This window comes from Ranitomeya variabilis, chromosome 1, assembly GCF_051348905.1.
Source record: "Ranitomeya variabilis isolate aRanVar5 chromosome 1, aRanVar5.hap1, whole genome shotgun sequence".
Taxonomy (NCBI): Eukaryota; Metazoa; Chordata; class Amphibia; order Anura; family Dendrobatidae; genus Ranitomeya; species Ranitomeya variabilis.
Window position 1 is genome coordinate 686,840,275 of NC_135232.1, and position 19,287 is coordinate 686,859,561.

The 19,287-nt window shown below is 42.9% G+C and overlaps 1 protein-coding gene and 1 long non-coding RNA gene across 3 annotated transcripts in view; one reads left to right on the plus strand and one right to left on the minus strand.

Moving 5' to 3' along the window:
* Nucleotides 1-19,287, plus strand: part of SYNE2 (spectrin repeat containing nuclear envelope protein 2) — a 424,330-nt gene that overhangs the window by 344,625 nt on the left and 60,418 nt on the right. For both annotated transcript variants that reach the window (XM_077265969.1, XM_077265976.1), the window contains exons 89-91: nucleotides 12,726-12,905; nucleotides 16,874-17,002; nucleotides 17,575-17,729. In XM_077265969.1, the coding sequence (XP_077122084.1) occupies nucleotides 12,726-12,905; nucleotides 16,874-17,002; nucleotides 17,575-17,729 (464 nt within the window). The remainder of the gene's footprint in view (nucleotides 1-12,725; nucleotides 12,906-16,873; nucleotides 17,003-17,574; nucleotides 17,730-19,287) is intronic.
* LOC143776521 (uncharacterized) lies at nucleotides 2,264-18,478 on the minus strand. The gene is made up of 4 exons (XR_013215855.1): nucleotides 18,228-18,478; nucleotides 10,940-11,049; nucleotides 10,715-10,850; nucleotides 2,264-2,400 (listed from the first exon to the last, which is right to left on the minus strand). It is a non-coding gene; the product is annotated as an uncharacterized LOC143776521 (long non-coding RNA).

Consider the following 19,287-nt stretch of genomic DNA (forward strand, 5'->3'; position numbering starts at 1 on the left):
ACGTCGGTCCCAGCGTCTCGCTCAGTCTGACTCTGCAAAGGGTTACTGCCATTGAAGCCAGTGCTGGGCAGCGGCGAGCAGATGCTTTTGGGACTAAGTCCTGCTTTTCTCCTTCTGAGCATGCCCAGGGTAAGATCTCTCATTGGAGATCGAGGGTCACATTTTTGGATATTGCAGCAAAGCCCATTGGTTCTCCAGGAAGGTCCTGAAGGTGCTCAGGCTCTGTGGCAGCCTCTCATTGGTCCGTCTAGGAAGGTCTTGTACTTGCTGCAGCTATAAAAGGCTCGCATGGCTGCACAGCCATGCGCTAGTATCAATCCAAATATGTGCTTTGCGCCAGTGTGGTTATGTATGAATGGATTCAGGGACCCGGCTGAAATAAGCCCCTAGAATACCGGCACCTCCGGTGAGGAGATTGTATGTATATGTATGTATGTATTCAGGGACCCGGCTGAAATAAGCCCCTAGTATTCCGGCACCTCCGGTGAGGAGATTGCGTGTGTGCGTAACCACTGACTGCTATCAGTTTGGCAGCAAGCTTGTGCTCCTGTGAGGCTAACAGGGCGCAGTGCTTTCCTCTCACAGCTACTCTGTGAAGTAACAGAGCTAGTCTATACCGCCAAACAGTGCCACCATTCACTAGCAGCAGGTTCCTCCTGCACGGTGGACCCCGGGCTGCGAACGCACCATTTATAATAAACAGCTATATTTACTCGGTGTGTTCCGCTAGCCATAACACCATAAATATAAATTGCTAGGAAATCAGTTGTGTTTTACAAGATTTGTTGGGCTAGAAATGTTGTACTTTCTGGAGGAGGCAATATGTGAAGTCCACTGCCCAAGTTTTCGATGTTGCCTTTGTGACTTGCTATAGCAACCCAAAAAAGGATGACATAAGGTCAGACCAAATACCATAACCAAAACACTTTATTGACAATTATTAAAACAAGTGTACAGGAGGTGATACACGAATTGGCGACATATATGAGGACATTGTAAAAATAGCAGGAGGCACGTACACAGGAATGTGAGTCCACAGAAAGTTAAATAACTACCACTACTAGTATCAATAGCTTATTTACTCCCATAGGGTATCATCACCCAATATGAAAAAAATACAAAAATAATAAAAAAAATTGGCAAAATGAAAAAAATGATAAAGCAAATGCGCAGAGTAATGCACAGTGGTAGGGGATAAAATCTGCATGCGGAGGCCAGGAAAAATCCCTATAACCCCCAATCATAGAATCACCTTAGGCATAGCCAAAAATAACCATTAAATGTAGATTCAATATAGGGCCAGTGGTAAAAACCAGCATAAATTAGGCCATAATACAATAGAAGACGCTGCAGAATTTACCCACCGCAAAGTAGACTGTCAATCCTGGGGACGCGCCTCCGCCCCAACGCGCGTTTCGGAAAACACAACCTTCGTCAGGGGGCATACAATACATAATGACAAGTGGTTTAAAAAGGTTTAACCCCGGAAATGTATGGCGTCTGACACCGGAAGTAGTAGAGCGTCGTCATTGCAACCACAACGCCGGCAAGATCACCGTGCGGTGGAGGAATGAAAGAGACCACGGGGGCCCCACGTGATCGCAGCCATCCAACCACAACCCGGAAACGAGTGGGCGCAGAGGAGCCAGAGGATGCACCAGGAAAAGTATTGCAACTAAGTGACGGAACTGGTAACTCGCCGTCATGGCAACCACTACACCGGTAAAATCCCCGAGTGGTTAAGGAACGAAAGAGACCACGAGGTCACTGCCGTCCAACAACAATCCCGAAGACACGCAGGTGCAGAGGAGTCAAAGGACGGGTATAATGACAGGGTAAATAACCAAATATAATCTGCGTAGAAGGACAATATCACAGAGAAATAGTATACACACCCTCTAATTCAACATTCAAACCCACCTAATAAATATTAATAGCCCAAATACAAAATATATTATATAGCACACAGGTGTTACAGTAACCACCACTATGAACCTCACTTTAATGTTAATTAGTAAGAAGATGTATGTCGGTCTAAAGTACTATAATACCAAGATGACTCAAAATCTAAACCAGATCACAGTAAACATGTACTAAAAAGACTTGATAGAAGGCTTGATAAGAAAAAATCACAATATGGTACATTCTGCCAATATGAAAAATCAGAATAATACTGTAATACGACCTTGAACAAGCCATAATTACTGGCAGCATTATATATATCAGTCCAAACATAATGAAAAACCGCAGTCCATAATAGTATCACTGGCTCATTCTGGTTCAATAGGGTAGTAGGGTTGATAGTAGACAATCCTAATCCAATGGTTATAGGATTGATAGTATAGAGTCCTAATCCAATGGCTGTAAACCGATGTCCAGACAAATCAGGGTCAAACGAAACTTAGGAAAACAAAAAAACAGAAAAAGTTAAAAACAATTTAAAAACAAGACAATGACCGCACAATGGCGCCGAAACCTCAGCACCAGACAATGACTATAAGAAGGGGGCATAGCTGATGTTGTCATTCAAACCCGCAGGATGGACTGTATTCAGAGTCCATATCCACCTGGACTCAATGCGGGCTAGCCGCTGAAAAGTACCCCCTCCACGAATCCCCACCTCTAATAAATCAATACCCCTTGCCCTGAGAAGGCTGGCATCACAGTCATGGAATCTCAAAATGGCGTGGCAGTGTTTTCAAAGTGGAGATGTCATCGTTTTTTAAGTTGACGAGTAGTCATTCCAACATACCTTTTATTACATGGGCATGTCACCATGTAAATAACATTCTTGCTAGAACAGGTGATTCTCTTTCTGATTTTAAATTCACGCGACCCATCAGAATTGGGAAAAACCCCAATCCTTTCAATGTTTGGGCATGCGACGCAGCGGCCACAGGGAAAACACCCCACCTGAATTGCCATAGAATCCAAGAAAGTACTCACTCTCTCGCCAGTGTAATGACTATGGACTAGTCCCTAAGATTCCTAGACCGTCTGACTGCGATGCCAGCCCTCTCAGGTAAATATCGTGAAATAACTGGGTCTGCCCTTAAGACATGCCAGGACTTTTGAAGGATCCTTTTCATCAATGGGAATTGGGAATGATACTTGGTGACAAAACGGACAATGTCATGCTCCTGTTTATCTTTCGTCTCGTATAATAATGAATCTCTTGATGTAAACCTAGCTCTATTAAAAGCTTTTTTAATGCTACGATTGCTATGTCCACGGGCAAGTAGCCTTTTCTTTAAATCATCTCCCTGACTATAAAAGTCAGCTTCCGTGGAACATAGTCTGCGTAGACGGAGGAATTGTCCCGTTGGAATGGCCTGAATAACATGGCCAGGGTGGGAGGAGGAGGCATGCAACAAAAGATTAGTGGAAGTAGGTTTCCTATAAATTACTGTCTGCAGGTCACCATGGACATCGCGTTTTAAAGTAACATCTAAAAACTCAATAGTATCTCTATCAAATGTATATGTTAACATTATGTTACGATCATTGTTGTTTAGTGATGCCATGAGATCCTGCAGATTGGTTGTGGACCCCTGCCAGATCATCAAAATGTCATCAATGTACCGCGTCCAAGAAAGGACGCGGCACATTGACTCAGGATGATCCGGCAGGGGGAGGTCCCTCTCCCACAGCCCCAGGAACAGGCTAGCATAAGCAGGGGCAAAAGGAGCCCCCATTGCTGTTCCCTGGAGCTGCAGGAAGAAGGACCCCTTAAAAACACTTGTGACTTGCTGTCTAGATGCCAATCCCTGGTAATGTAGAAAGTATTCCATGCAGTTGCCGAAGGAGCACAATTCATGATTAGAGATTGGGAACCAGCTTCCTAACAAAGCAGGAATTACGTCAAGCTGACATTCAGCTTCTTCTGCAGAGGTAACTGCATGTCCTGGAAGGAGTTGGCCACAGGAGACCCTTGGACACTTGCCTGGGAAGAAACTTGGCTACAGTGGACTAAGCACTATAATTACTGTACTGCAGATGGCAGGAAGAAACATAAAGTAATCCCATTAGTTGTGGTTTTATTAAAATAATTCAGAGTTACAGGTCTATGATGAGCATCATTAACCCCTTTCTGACCTCGGACGGGATAGTACGTTCGAGGTCAGATCCCCTGCTTTGATGCGGGCTCTGGGACATGTAAGGCTTCTTTCACACTTCCGTCGGCAGTGTGCAGTCCTAATGCGTCGGGAAGACGTTCCAACGGATGTTGATAAAATAGTGATACAACTGAGGGAAAGAGAGAGAGATCCTGCATTTTCAAAAATCGACGGATTTCGACGTGAGACAAAACACGGAAGTGTGAAAGAGGCCTAAGGTGTTTTGAACAGCTGACATGTGCTCGCAATAGCGGAGGGTGGAATCGCGATTCACCCGCCGCTATTAACTAGTTAAATGCCGCTGACAAACGCTGACAACGGCATCTAACTAGCGCATCTGGCCGGAAATGCGCGCATCGCTGACCCCCTTCACATGATCGGGGGTCAGTGATGCGTCGGCATGACAACCAGAGGTCTATTGAAGACCTCTATGGTTGTTGATGCCGGATTGCTGTGAGCACCATCCTGTGGTCGGCGCTTATAGCAAGCCTGTAATTCTGCTACATAGGAGCGATCTGAGCTTCACTCCTATGTAGCAGAGACGATCGAGTTGTGCGACTTCTAGCCTCCCATGGAGGCTATTGAAGCATGGCAAAAGTAAAAAAATAATAATTTAAAAAATATGAAGAAAAAAAATATATATAAAAGTTTAAATCACCCCCCTTTCGCCCCATTCAAAATAAAACAATAATAAAAAAAAATGTACACATATTTGGTATCGCCGCGTTCAGAATTGCCGATCTATCAATAAAAAAAAAGATTAACCTGATCGTTAAACGGCGTAGCGAGAAAAAAAATTGAAACACCAGAATTAGGTTTTTTGGTCGCTGTGACATTGCATTAAAATGCAATAACGGGCGATCAAAAGAACTTATCTGCTCCAAAATGGTATAATAAAAGACGTCAGCTCGGCACGCAAAAAATAAGCCCTCACCCGACCCAAGTTCCCAAAAACTGGAGACGCTACGGGTATCGGAAAATGGCTCAATTTTTATTTTTTTTTTAGCAAAGTTTGGAATTTTTTTTCACCACTTAGATAAAAAATAACCTAGACATGTTTGGTGTCCATGAACTCGTAATAACCTGGAGAATCATAATTGCAGGTCAGGTTAACCATTTAGTGAATCTAGCAAAAAAGCCAAACAAAAAAACAGTGTAGGATTGCACTTTTTTGCAATTTCACCGCTCTTGGAATTTTTTTCCCGTTTTCTAGTACACGACATGGTAAAACCAATTATATCGTTCAAAAGTACAACTCATCCAGCAAAAAATAGGCCATATTGACTGAAAAAAAAAAGTTATGGCTCTGGGATGGAGGGGAACGAAAACCGAAAACGAAAAAAACCCTGGTCATTAAGGGGTAAAGAGAACCAGAAAATCTTGGCTGCTCTGTGTCCTTTCTATTTGTTATCCAAGCATTGTTGAAGTGAATGGTTTTGTCTCCAGTTCCACTTACAACTTGTGTCCGGGTGTAGTGTTGTGCTTGGAGGAAAGTAGTAATGATTGTCTGACCTGGGACTAACCCTTTAAGGGTATGTTCACATTTATTTTTTTCTTGTGGATTCTGCCAGGAACCTTCCTGAAAAAAGTTCTAAAAACTTTAAAAAAAACATTGAACATATGCACTGCAATGTAAAATCTGGTTGCTGTCCACGTTCCGTCTTTTGGAACTTCTTTGAACCACTTAAGGCTTCAAAAACCATGAAGCAAATAAAAGAAGTGACCTGTGCATTTTTTTGGTGGCTTTATGTATAGAAAGTTGAAAAAAACACCAGTGTGAAAGCTGTCTCAAAAGATGTCCAAAAACATGCTTCTTGGATAACAGTATCGGTGTTTTCCTGAAACTTCTTCGTGCATCAAAAATTATGCACATGTCAAAAAGACACAGTGTGCACATACCCTAAAAAGGTTCCCCATGTGAAAGGTTTTGACCAGTGGAGGTCTGGGTCTGTCACTCCGTACACCACTCACTTTGCTCTTCAAGTAGAGCTGAAGTTGATCAGAGATGATGGGGCAAAGCACGTGCTTCTGACTCTGATTTAGGCCGGCGTCACACTCAGCGTATGTAAATACGTATGTCATCCGTAGGCAGGGTGTGTCAGCGTATTTTGCGCATGGCATCCTCCGTATGTAGTCCGTATGGCATCCGTACTGCGAGATTTTCTCGCAGGCTTGCAAAACCGACATCTAATGGATTTATGTGCTCAAATGTTCGTAAAAACATATATACAGTCTATATATATGTCATTGAGACACATATATATATATTCTGTATTTAGATTTAATTCAGCGCGATATATGTGAAAAGCCGGTAATTCAATTGCCGGCTTTTCATTTCTCCTTCACAAACCCGACAGGATATGAGACATGGTTTACATACAGTAAACCATCTCATATCCTTTTTTTTTGCATATTCCACACTACTAATGTTAGTAGTGTGTATGTGCAAAATTTGGGCGCTGTAGCTTGTAAAATAAAGGGGTAAATGGCGGAAAAAATTGGCGTGGGCTCCCGCGCAATTTTCTCCGCCAGAGTGATAAAGCCAGTGACTGAGGGCAGATAATAGCCTAGAGAGGGTCCATGGTTATTGCCCCCCCCCCCTGGCTTCAAACATCTGCCCCCAGCCACCCCAGAAAAGGCACATCTGGAAGATGCGCCTATTCTGGCACTTGGCCTCTCTCTTCCCATTCCTGTGTAGCGGTGGGATATGGGGTAATGAAGGGTTAATGTCACCTTGCTATTGTAAGGTGACATTAAGCCAGGTTAATAATGGAGAGGTGTCAATTATGACACCTATCCATTATTAATCCAATAGTACGAAATGGTTAAGAAAACACACACACATTATTACAAAGTACTTTAATGAAATAAAGACACAGGGTGTTGTAATATTTTATTAGACTGGTAATCCACCTGAAGACCATCGTCCTGTAAAAAAGGAAAAATAAAAAAACAACAATATTCCATCCCGCTACACGGGAGTGGGAAGAGAGTGGCCAAGTGCCAGAATAGGCGCATCTTCCAGATGTGCCTTTTCTGGGGTGGCTGGGGGCAGATGTTTGTAGCCAGGGGGGGCCAATAACCATGGACCCTCTCTAGGCTATTAATATCTGCCCTCAGGCTTTACCACTCTGGCGGAGAAAATTGCACGGGAGCCCACACCATTTTTTTCCGCAATTTAACCCTTTATTTTACAAGCTACAGCGCCCACATTTTACTGTATGTAAACCATGTCTCATATCCTGTCGGGTTTGGGAAGGAGAAATGAAAAGCCGGCAATTGAATTACCGGCTTTTCTATAGAACACTGCTGCGTATTTCTCGCAAGTCACACTGCTGGTCCGTGTGTAATCCTATTTTTCTCGCCCCCATAGACTTTCATTGGTGCAATTTTTTTGCGCAATACGGTGACAAACGCAGCATGCTGCGATTTTCTACGGCCGTACAAGACCGTATAATACGGATCAGTAAAATACGGCTGATTGGAGCTGGGCCATAGAGAATCATTGGGCCGTGTGTTATGCGTATTTTACGGATGTATTTTCTGCGCTCATACGTCCGTAAAACTCGCCAGTGTGACGCCGGCCTTAGTGATCACTATGAGTCTCAATACTCTGATCCCAACCACTAAAAACTTCTGACATTTTAAAAGTTTTTTTACAATGCTAGATATCCTTAAATTGTTGCTTCCAGATTGTGTGTGAGTTGTTGTGTAAGGACTCATACTCACTTGCGAGAAACTCGGATGAGTCTTCCATGTTAATATCCAGCACTGCACCTGGCACTCAGATCGGAGCGTGCTGCCACATAGGAATACATGCAGCCGCACGCTCCGCTACTGAGTGCCGGGTATTGACGTGCGAGACTCATCCGAGTTTCTCGCAAGTGAGTATGAGCCCTTAAGATGGGACACTATCTGCCTGATGGTGTGAAAAATAATTTGAAGTTACATCTTTAGTTGAAGTGTCATAACCCAGATGTCTGAAGAGCAATTCTGGACCAGAATTTACCGTATGACCTAATAATATTGTCACTGGTGCAAACTGATATTTTTGTTGCAAATGACTAGTAAGACAAAGTGCAGAAGACCATATAGTCTCTCATCCGAAAGTTTCGGGACGATTATGCTAATCACGCTCTGATCAGAGTTTGCTCATAGCGTGCTCCGATTCTCTTGGATGAGGAGAAGATAGAGAAAAAAAATCTCCATATTCTCCATTGTCAGTCCGGGACAAGTGTACTGCACTGAGATGTCATCCAAGTGCAGTCGGATGGTTACCGCGGACATAGTGACTTGCATGACTGAGTGCAATCCGAATATCGTGGCAATGCAGCTCCGATCCTAGGAAAAAATCTGATATGTGCATGGCCCTATAAACTAACATTAGTCCGAGTGTCGTGCTGTTTTGTGGGATTGCTCTCAGACAAAAAAAATCACCCCAATACATGGCAAATTTTCACCCACAAAGAATAAACTCAGTTGAGGTCTAGTCTTATTTTTCCCTCGGAAAACTTTAGCAAAATCTATAACAGCGTTCCCCAACTCCGGTCCTCAAAAGCCACCAACAGGTCATGTTTTCAGGATTTCCTTAGTATTGCCCAGGTGATGGAACTATTGCCTGTAAAGGTGATACAATTATCACCTGGGCAATACTAAGGAAATCCTGAAAACATGACCTGTTGGTGGCTCTTGAGGACTGGAGTTGAGGAACACTGGTCTAGAGAATAATAAGGCTTTTGTCCATCATACTGACTGTATCGCTGTCTGGAGCATATGGTTCCGGTAACTGCATGTCTCAAGATGTCTGTTCACATCACAAATATATGTGCTCTGTCACAAAAAACGGCACAGGAGACGCTGCAGACTGTGCGCTCTGTGCAGCTGCAAGTAGCATGTCACAGGCAGTGTGTGAAATCCAGCCTCCTTCAGGGGTGAAATCCAGCCTCCTTCAGGGGAGGGGTAGAAATATCTACCGTAGTTGGAAGAATTTTCACACCACCTATTGGAAGACATTAATTGGCAGCAAATTATTTAAAGTTGCATATACGGTACTTAGTTTTATTATTATTGTCTTTTTGGTATGCAACATCACAATTTTTGTTCTTTGTTATATACATTGTTCAGGTTTTATTTGAAGGTTTTCTAATTTTCTCACATGACGGTAAATATCTTTAGAAGTGGCAGAATAATTCCCTCCGCCGGGCCGTGCCCGCCGCTCAGTGGCTGCAGCCTCTTGTTTACAATCTCATCTAAGCCCCAGCAGCTGGCAGATCTAGACCAGGTCAGCTCAGTCTCAGACATTCGTTTCCCTGAAAGCTTCAATCATCATTTGTAATCTGTGTCATGGTTTTTTTTTTCTTTGCTCCTCGTCTCTGAGTTCTGAAATTAACTCACAGCTGTAATACCCAGATGTCGCACAACTTCAGATATCTATCATCAAAATTAATCTGACTTGGAAGAACAGACTCCTTATTCTCCTGCACAGTAGCTGATCCATTCATAGTTACTGACTGGGATTAATTAAAACATTTTCTTTTATTAATTACATGAATGCCCTACCTCTTGCTAGAGGGAAACTCACATTTCATATTGTGACGTTTATACATTCAGGGTGCTGAGAAGTTGTTTTGCCACCAATAAATATGGCTCTCTTTGTGGGCTCCCAACTCTAGGTGTGGGCCTGTCTCTAGGTGCGGGTTTGTCTCTGTGCGGGTCTGGATCTAGGTGTGTATTTGGCTCTGCGTGGGCCCGGCCCTAGGTTTGGGTTCGGGTCTATGTGTGGGCTCGACTCATAGGTGCAGGTTCATCTCTAGATCTAGGTTGGCTCTATGTGTGGGCCAAGCTATAGGTGCTAGTTCAGCTCTAGGTTCAGCTCTAGGTGTGGGTTCGGCTCTAGGTGCAGGTTCATCTCTAGATCTAGGTTGGCTTTATGTGTGGGCCAAGCTATAGGTGCTAGTTCAGCTCTAGGTTCAGCTCTAGGTGTGGGTTCGGCTCTAGGTGCAGGTTCATCTCTAGATCTAGGTTGGCTCTATGTGTGGGCCAAGCTATAGGTGCTAGTTCAGCTCTAGGTTCAGCTCTAGGTGTGGGTTCAGCTCTAGGTGCAGGTTCATCTCTAGATCTAGGTTGGCTCTATGTGTGGGCCAAGCTATAGGTGCTAGTTCAGCTGTAGGTTCAGCTCTAGGTGTGGGTTCGGCTCTAGGTGCAGGTTCATCTCTAGATGCAGGCCGTTGGGCAACAAAATTAGTGTTAAGCCACTGTCTACTCCATCCCTCAACTTGACAAGCTTAGAGCACATTTACAATGATCACCATGAATCAGATCATCCACTTTGGATAATGGACCTACATGACTTTAATTTTTTTCCTAATGATTTTTCATTTGCTAACTATAAATATAATGCATATAAATTGGAATGGAATATTTGACCTAGTTTGAATACTCATATTCACCAATATTAATATTGGCAAAAGAAAAGGTAAAATCTTCCTATTTTTGGCCTTGAACATCACTAAATATTTTTCAACTGTTTCAAGAAAATTGTGACAGCCCAGGAAAATTTGGCACTGTTCACACCTATGGAATACTAAAGTTGTCCATGCCCTTTGGTTCGGCTGACATTTTTCTTTTCCATCTCCTTCATACACATGAGCACTTGACTCGTCTGAGCATGCGTATGTTTTCAGCAATGAGAGAAGAGAAAGCTGTTGACCGACATCTCTGACAGCGGCTTATCTCCTGTAAAGACAAAAGAATCCGGCATTGACATTGCAACGGACCGATCCTTGTCTCCCCCGACATCATCTATCAGGAAAGAGTCGAGAAACCTCATACAGATGGTCTTCTTCCATCAAAGGTGTATAGGGATCTTTACTGTTCCGGCTTGAAAAACATGCCTTGCGCTTTAATTTTACTGTTCAGCTTTCTTTAGTTTTATCTGAAAAAAGAAAAGTACTAAATCAAACACCATGGATTGGGCAAGCCATGATTTGCAAAAAAAAAGGCCCTAAAGATATCATCCAATTTTCCCATGAAATAAATAACTACGGTATATCTGTCTTCTGAGTGACTTGTGTACCATAATAGTTTGTAAAAGACTCGTCACCAACTTTTGTAAGCTTTAGTACCAAACAAATCAGAAATAAGAATTGCTCCATATAAGTGGCCCCATTTTGGCAGTCTGAAGTGATTCTTGTCTATAAGAACCGCCATTCATCTGAATGATCATCATGTAATTCTACAGTATATCTGCCATGCAGAGGCAGCTGTTGTCCGGCGATGCTGAGGAGGAATCCGCCGCGATCAGCCTGGAGGCTGCATTTTGTATGTACTTTGTAGCTCTCCAACTACTTCTTCCTGTCTTCCCTTAAAATAGGGGTGGGGAACCTCAGGCCCCAGGGACATTTACGGCCCTCAATGACCTTTTATCAGACCCCAGGGCAGATTCTCAGGGACCTCATTCTTGGGCAGGGAGGTGTATTCTGATTGCCACCAGCTCATTAATTTCTTCTTCCTCTGTTAGCACACACACAAAATGTTCACTACTGAACACTGAAGGGCAGGCAATGAAAGATTACGTCCTGAAACCAGTGCCAGAGTCAGGATGTACTTTGTGTACGGCCCCCGAAGGATGGTATAAATATCCAAATGGCCCTTGGCAGAAAAAAGATTCCCCACCCCTGCCTTAAAACCTCCCATGACACAGTGAGAACTTAATGGCACACATTCTAGGAAATTATGCTCCATACCGTTACCAGGACAAAGCATGGAATGAAATTACACAACCCAGTAATAGGACACATCTATTAATACAAAATAGGTAATTGAACCTTCTCCAACTCGACGGACTGTGGAGATGACTAGCAATTTTTTAAAATAATTTATGAAAGAGGGACTAGTGTCAGGACCAAATAATATCTCTATAAAATGAATACTACCATATAATGCATACAAAATGCTACCATAATGCTAAAATGGCAAGTTATATAGTATTCTTATAATACTGCCAACCACTGCCTTATTAATTGTGCTAGGTATGTAGTGATGCAGCAGGGATATGTTAGTTACCGATTTTACATGTTCAGTGTTTGCAGTCTAAAATAAGACCACCATGTCTGAACAAGACCACCAGTCTCCTCATTGGCAATGCTGGACAAGGGTGCCAAGGGCCCACCAGTCCATTGACTCCATGTTCCTACTGTTCAGCTACCTGCAAATATCACATTACCCTCATTCACAAGTTTTCCCATGCATCTATATAATGATAATCTGGATAGTTTAATTAAATTTATAATTACATCCTGCTTCTCTTGGGACATAGAGGATCAAGTGCATAGTGGGCCACTTCAAGCCTACTCATAGTCATACATGAAGCTGTTGAGTTCAGGTCAGGAGACCCGTGACCAGCCCGGACATCTCAGTCTGTACTCGGAACATGAGCCTTTTACCGAGAAGGGTTAGGCCCCAGGGCATTTGCCAGTCCTGCTTTCCCTTTGTGCTATTTATCTTGTTTGCTTTCACTCCAGGAATAAGATGATGACATTCATGTGTTTTTCTATCACTTCTGGTTAAAAAAAACAAACATATTTTTGTTGTGGTTTCTTTTTCATGCAGACGCTGGAACAAAATCTGCAGAGACTTAGAGCACACAACCTGCAGGTATCGGAGCTGTCAGACAAGGTGCTGCGCCAAAATCCTGCGGCCATGGATGTCATTCAGTCAGAGAGACAGAACACTTCGCACAGAATAGCTCACTTGGAGAGAAGGGCGTCTTCAAAGGCGGATGAACTCAAGGTATTGATGAAAAATTGTATTTGTCATTCACGTAAAAGCACAAAACAGGTCTCAGCGTGACAGATATTACAAGAACAGTCAGAGCCTTGAATGCCACCTCTGACAAGGTGAAAAAAGTGGAAGTTTTTAATTGAAATATTTAGTAAATCATATTGAACGTGACTTTGATGATTTAATGTTGGGATATCTTGTTTAGGGATACGTATTATAGCTTTTCATACCGTTTTATAATTATGTGGTCCCAAAGGGTGACCACTTTAATTTCACTAAGGCTGTAAAATAGGCGATATTAGTATGGCAATCCCAGCTGGGCTCCAAAATCTTACTATTGTATAAAGAGGTAGTGCGGTGACTTCATTAGCACTATAATGTAGCTCATTCATCATTCAGAAAGCTGCATTTTATAATGTATTTTTAAATTCCTTTAGTCTGTCATCCAAAAGTCCATAAATTCAGATTGCATGCACAGGACCGCAAAATAATCAGCAATCTATGATCCGGACTTGTATTGTGAGTGTATCCCCTCTGGAGCGGTTCCCCTGTAAAAGAAGAAACAGTTTCTGGAGCACGACTGCAAAAACAATGGCACCAGAAAATTTTTGGTTTCTGTTACTTTAAGAAGCTCACTGTACTTAATGGTTTCCACCCTCCGGAGAGATACAGAATCTTGGCAGTTTCAATACACACAGAGCGGCTCAGTTATGTAAAGTGACATTCTGATCTCATACATTTAGTCACAGGATAGGCCATACATGTATAGTGAATGTGGACCCGTATTTTATCTCTAGTACGAGGCCCCATCACCCGCTACTCTTAGTGGAGAGTTGATCAGAATATCCATACAAGTGATTAGGAACACCAACACCTCTCCATTGACACCTGCACTTGTCCAGGCCTTGTAATTGAAATAGATGCAAATCCCATTAGCGAGACCGACCTCTACTCTGCAATTATGGCATACGTTATAAATGTACGAGATGGGAATACCACTTTTTAACGTTGCAGAACTATTTAAATATTTAAACACTTATATTTTGTGAAACCTTCGATTCGAGGTCCCTGTTCACGTCACTGGGACCTTCCACATGACTGTGTCATATCACATACAGTAGGCTTCAATATATAATTTCACAGTGACTATCAAGACTTCTCTCCTTGGTCTCAAGTCCCACTCTTTAGAGTCTGTTCCTCTTGCCATAACTCTTCACTGAAGGTTCCCAGTTCATCTCTCTGTAGTCCCTGCTCTAAGGTTCTTCACTTCACCTTATCTAGGCCCTCTCTTCTCTTTATCCTGACCTTAATCTAAAGGGTTCTACTTCTTTTCACGCAGACTCTGCCTCCAAGAACTTTACTAATGTTTTCTTAGACTCTGCACTTCAAATGCTCCTCTACACTTCAATCCGACCCAACTTTTCTAGAGCCTCAAGAACCAACCCCATCTAGTGGTGACTCCTTTCAGTCAAACACACTACAAAAATTAACTTCCGGTCCTCCTCTATAAGTTCTCACAGAACCTGACCAGACTCATCTATGTGCTTTCTCGGATGACTCCTATAGGCTCCCTCCAGGCTGATATATCTTCACAGCATCCATAGATTCCCTTTATTGCTCTATTGCTTTTAAGACTTCTTATACCAGCACAATTTTCAAGATGTTTCGAAAAAAAAGAAGAACTGAAAAAAACATAAAAGGGACACATACAGGTGCTTCTCACAAAATTAGAATATCATCAAAAAGTTAATTTATTTCAGTTCTTCAGTACAAAAATTGAAACTCATGTATTATATAGTCATTACAAATCGTGATCTATTTCAAGTGTTTATTTCTGTTAATGTTGATGATTATGGCTTACAGCCAATGAAAACCCAAAAGTCATTATCTCAGTAAATTAGAATACTTTATAACACCAGCATGAAAAATGATTTGAAAATCTGAAATGTTGGCCTATTGAAATGTATGTACAGTAAATGCACTCAATACTTGGCCAGGGATCCTTTTGCATCAGTTACTGCATCAATGCACCTTGGCATGGAGGCGATCAGACCTGTGGCACTGTTGAGGTGTTATGGAAGCCCAGGTTGCTCTGATAGCAGCCTTCAGCTCACCTGCATTGTTGGGTCTGGTGTCTCTCATCTTCCTCTTCACAATCCCCCATAGATTCTCTATGGAGTTAAGGTCAGGCGAGTTTGCTTGCCAATTAAGCACAGTGATACTGTTGTTTTTAAAGGGAACCTGTCACCCCCAAAATCGATGGTGAGGTAAGCTCACCGTCATCAGGGGCTTATCTACAGCACTCTGTAATGCTGTAGCTAAGCCCCCGATCTTACCTGAAAGAGGAGAAACAGACATTAGATTATACTCACCCAGGGGCGGTCTCGCTCCGATGGGCGTCGCAGGTCCGGTCCGGGGCCTCCCATCTTCATTCCATGACGTCCTCTTCTGGTCTTCACGCCATGGCTCCGGCGCAGGCGTACTTTGCCCTGTTGAGGACAGAGCAAAGTACTGCAGTGCGCAGGCGCCGGAAAGGTCAGAGAGGCCCGGCGCCTGCGCACTGCAGTACTTTGCTCTGCCCTCAACAGGGCAGACAAAGTACACCTGTGCCGGAGCCGCGGCGTGAAGACCAGAAGTGGACGTCATGGAATGAACATAGGAGGCCCCAAAGCGGACCTGAGACGCCCATCGGACCGGACTGCAGCGGGACCGCCCCTGGGTGAGTATAATATAACTTCTTTTTCTCCTCTTTCAGGTAACATTGGGGGCTTATCTACAGCATTACAGAATGCTGTAGATAAGCCCCTGATGATGGTGGGCTTACCTCATCATCGATTTTGGGGGTGACAGGTTCCCTTTAAACCAGGTACTGGTACTTTTGGCAGTGTGGACTGGTGCCAAGTCCTGCTGGAGAATGAAATTTCCATCCCCAAAAAGCTTGTCAGCATAGGGAAGCATGAAGTGCTCTAAAATTTCCTGGTAGACGGCTGCGCTCACTTTGGTCTTGATAAAATACAGTGGACCTACACCAGCAGATGACATGGCTCCCCAAACCAACATTGATTGTACAAACTTCACAATAGACCTCAAAGAGCTTGGATTGTGTGCCTCTCCACTCTTCCTCTAGACTCTGGGACCCTGATTTCCAAATGAAATGCAAAATTTACTTTCATCTGAAAACAACACCTTGGACCACTTGGCAACAGTCCAGTTCTTTTTCTCCTTTGCCCAGGTAAGATGCTTCTGGCATTGTCTATTGGTCATGAGTGGCTTGAGGAATGCAACACTTGTAACCCATGTCCTGGATACGTGTGTGTGTGGTGGCTCTTGAAGCAATGACTCCAGCAGCAGTCCACTCCTTGTGAATCTCCGTCAAATTTTTGAATGGCCTTTTCTTAACAATCCTTTCAAGGCTGCGGTTATCCCGGTTGCTTGTGCACCTTTTTCTACCACAATTTTTCCTTCCACTCAACTTTCCATTAATATCCTTGGATACAGCACTCTGTGAACACCCAGCTTCTTTAGCAATGACCTTTTGTGGCTTACCCTCCTTGTGGAGTGTGTCAATGACTGCCTTCTGGACATCTGTCAAGTCAGCAGTCTTCCCCATGATTGTGGAGCCTACTGAAACAGACTAAGAGACCTTTTTAAATCCTTAGGATGCCTTTGCTGGTGTTTTCTGTTAATTATTCTAATTTACTGAGATAATGACTTTTGGTTTTTCACTGGCTGTAAGCCATAATCATCAACATTAACAGAAATAAACACTTGAAATAGATCACTCTGTTTGTAATGACTCTGTATAATATATGCGTTTCACTTTTTGTATTGAAGAACTGAAATAAATTCACTTTTTGATATTCTAATTTTGTGAGAAGCACCTGTAGATCTGTAGCTCGGCATTAGGCTGGACGTCCTGTACTTTCATTTTCTCAGATACTTTGAATAGTTCCTTAATGTATTATCTGCATTTCTAGTCCATAGAGAATGAAGTTCAATCCTTTAAGAGTGACCTAGATAAACTCCAGTCACGTATCAAGACATCCGCCGATGAAGTCAGCTTCACATATAATACTGACAAGGAGGAGAGGGCAGAAGTCATCAAGGTAAATGTGTACGGACAAGACAAGTCACAAGTACAAAGAATGGGTAGTTTTTACATATTATTAAAGGGGTCTAATGGGACTTTGACATACAATTTCTATGTTTCTTTGAAGGGTCCAACTTCAGTATAATGGAGGAGCTACGGCATCCTAATGGGTGTCGCATCCCCCCAATTCTTTACACAGCCACTTGTCCAGTCCCCTAGCACTCAAACATTAATGTCTTTTCCCAAGGACAGTCCATCCATGTGTCAAATAACTCCTTTAATTGTTATTTAGAGTTGAGCAAAATTTTCTGAGGATACCTGTCCAGTTGCTACATCAGGAGTCTGTGGCCGCCCAACCAGAGCCCTGGAAATCTCATCCTACTTCTTATTAGCCCCAGTGTAATATCTTGTACACCTTGCCCCGGGACTACTAATCAGAAGAGGTTTCAGGGATTCCGGCAGAAACTAGGAAGTTTGCAGAGCTCTGGTTGGGTGGCCATAGACTACCGATGTGACCAATGGACCAAGGTCCTGAGAACCTTTTTCACCAATTCCAGTGTTAATATTTTATTTGTGTTCCCTGCATAGAAGCATCTCTTGGAGCTCAGCGAATTAACCTCTGATGTTGAGCGCTTGAATGAGGAGATGGCCACCCTTCCCCTTGGTGACCGCACGCAGATGTCGCTGCAGAATCTAAATCGGATGTGGGCTAAAACAATAGCGGCAGCCCTGGAAGACTGCAGGTCTGTGCTGAAATGTGGTGTTTATGTACAGATATTTTACTATACGGAGGTTATCATTTTTACGCTTTACAAAGTCTTTAGTTGCTTAGTGTCTATGATTGGCGAACGTCATATGGTCTCACTTTGTGAATTGGTGAGAGATGCAAGACCATTCATGTCCACTTCCCAATGAGTGGAGCTGTGCCTTGGCGGGTGCGCCATGGCCTTGTCAATCAGGCGATCAGTGTGAATGTTTATTAGTAGATTACAGATACTTACATATTGCTAATAAATTAGACTATGACCTCCCTCTACTGCCCTGCTCTATCATCAAAATTGTGGATCCTGGTAAAGTCTTATGTCCAAATCCTTAAATAGGTGGCATCTAGTCTACAATTGATGTTCATCTCCTTTCGGTGTAATGTTTGATGGACAGAACTTTTCCAAAAGCTTGTGATAGCTGAGTCACATTAATGGCCCAAGCACTTCAGCATCCTTTCTTTCCATGTTTTCCATTACCTTTCTCCACAGCTCTTACGAATGAACCTTTACGAGTTCGTAGTTCTTGATATAGGGACTCGTCTACAATTCCAGCACTTTCTGAAAACAGACAAATCTATTGAATTCTGCATGCAAAAAAACGAAATTAGGTTTATTCATATAGTTAAAGTGCTAGTGGCTTTAAAAATATATATACTGTATATATTTTCTGCAGGACAGTAAATCCCCGACTTTGAGCAAGTATGGAATTGTTTGATGCATATGTATCCATGACCTAGTTCATGTAAAGAGGGGCAATCCTCTGAGTGCCGTCAGCAGAAGAACCGCAATATTTGCAGCAGTCTGTACTCTGATACAATTAATACATATATTGGATGAAATGACCCCAAGAGTTGCAGATTTTTTATGACTCAGTAGTCCACCAGGACTGTGTGCTTTATGGTACCCAACATTGAAATTGAAATGGTAACCCTCTTGCTGCCCCTCAGAGTTTTACTGCAAATACTGCAACACTTGTTGGGAAATTCATCAACACATCATTGCGCAGGCTATGCACATTAGATAGCTGTCGGCTGACCGTTCGTTCCATCTCCCATACACATGAGTGCTCGGCCTGCTGAGCATTCATGTGTTTTCATTAGGGAGATAGGAGACAGTCACTGTCAGATACCTGTGGCAGCTGCTTATCTTTCCGGACCAACATCCTTCTCTACCCAAACATCTTTTTTTCAGGGGAAAGTCTGTAGGCGCCCATACACATCAGATGGTCGGCCAATCGGCTATGACACTCATATAATGTGTTTAGGGGCCTTTAGGGTCTAGCTGTGACATCCGTAGTCAACTGTTTGCAAACTACGAGGCCAAATGTTTATTACTTTTATTAAGTGGTTTGTACTGGTGCATTTTTAGCTAAACCAGCTCCACTCTAGTTTGTTGGATTTTTCTAGTATTGCAACTAAATACCATTCACGTGAATCTCTCCATTCAGAGACTGCCCGTTTACAAAAAAAAGCTGCATACAACCCATTTTATTGTGGAATAAGCGTATATATGGGCCGATCCATTTCCAAAAAATGAC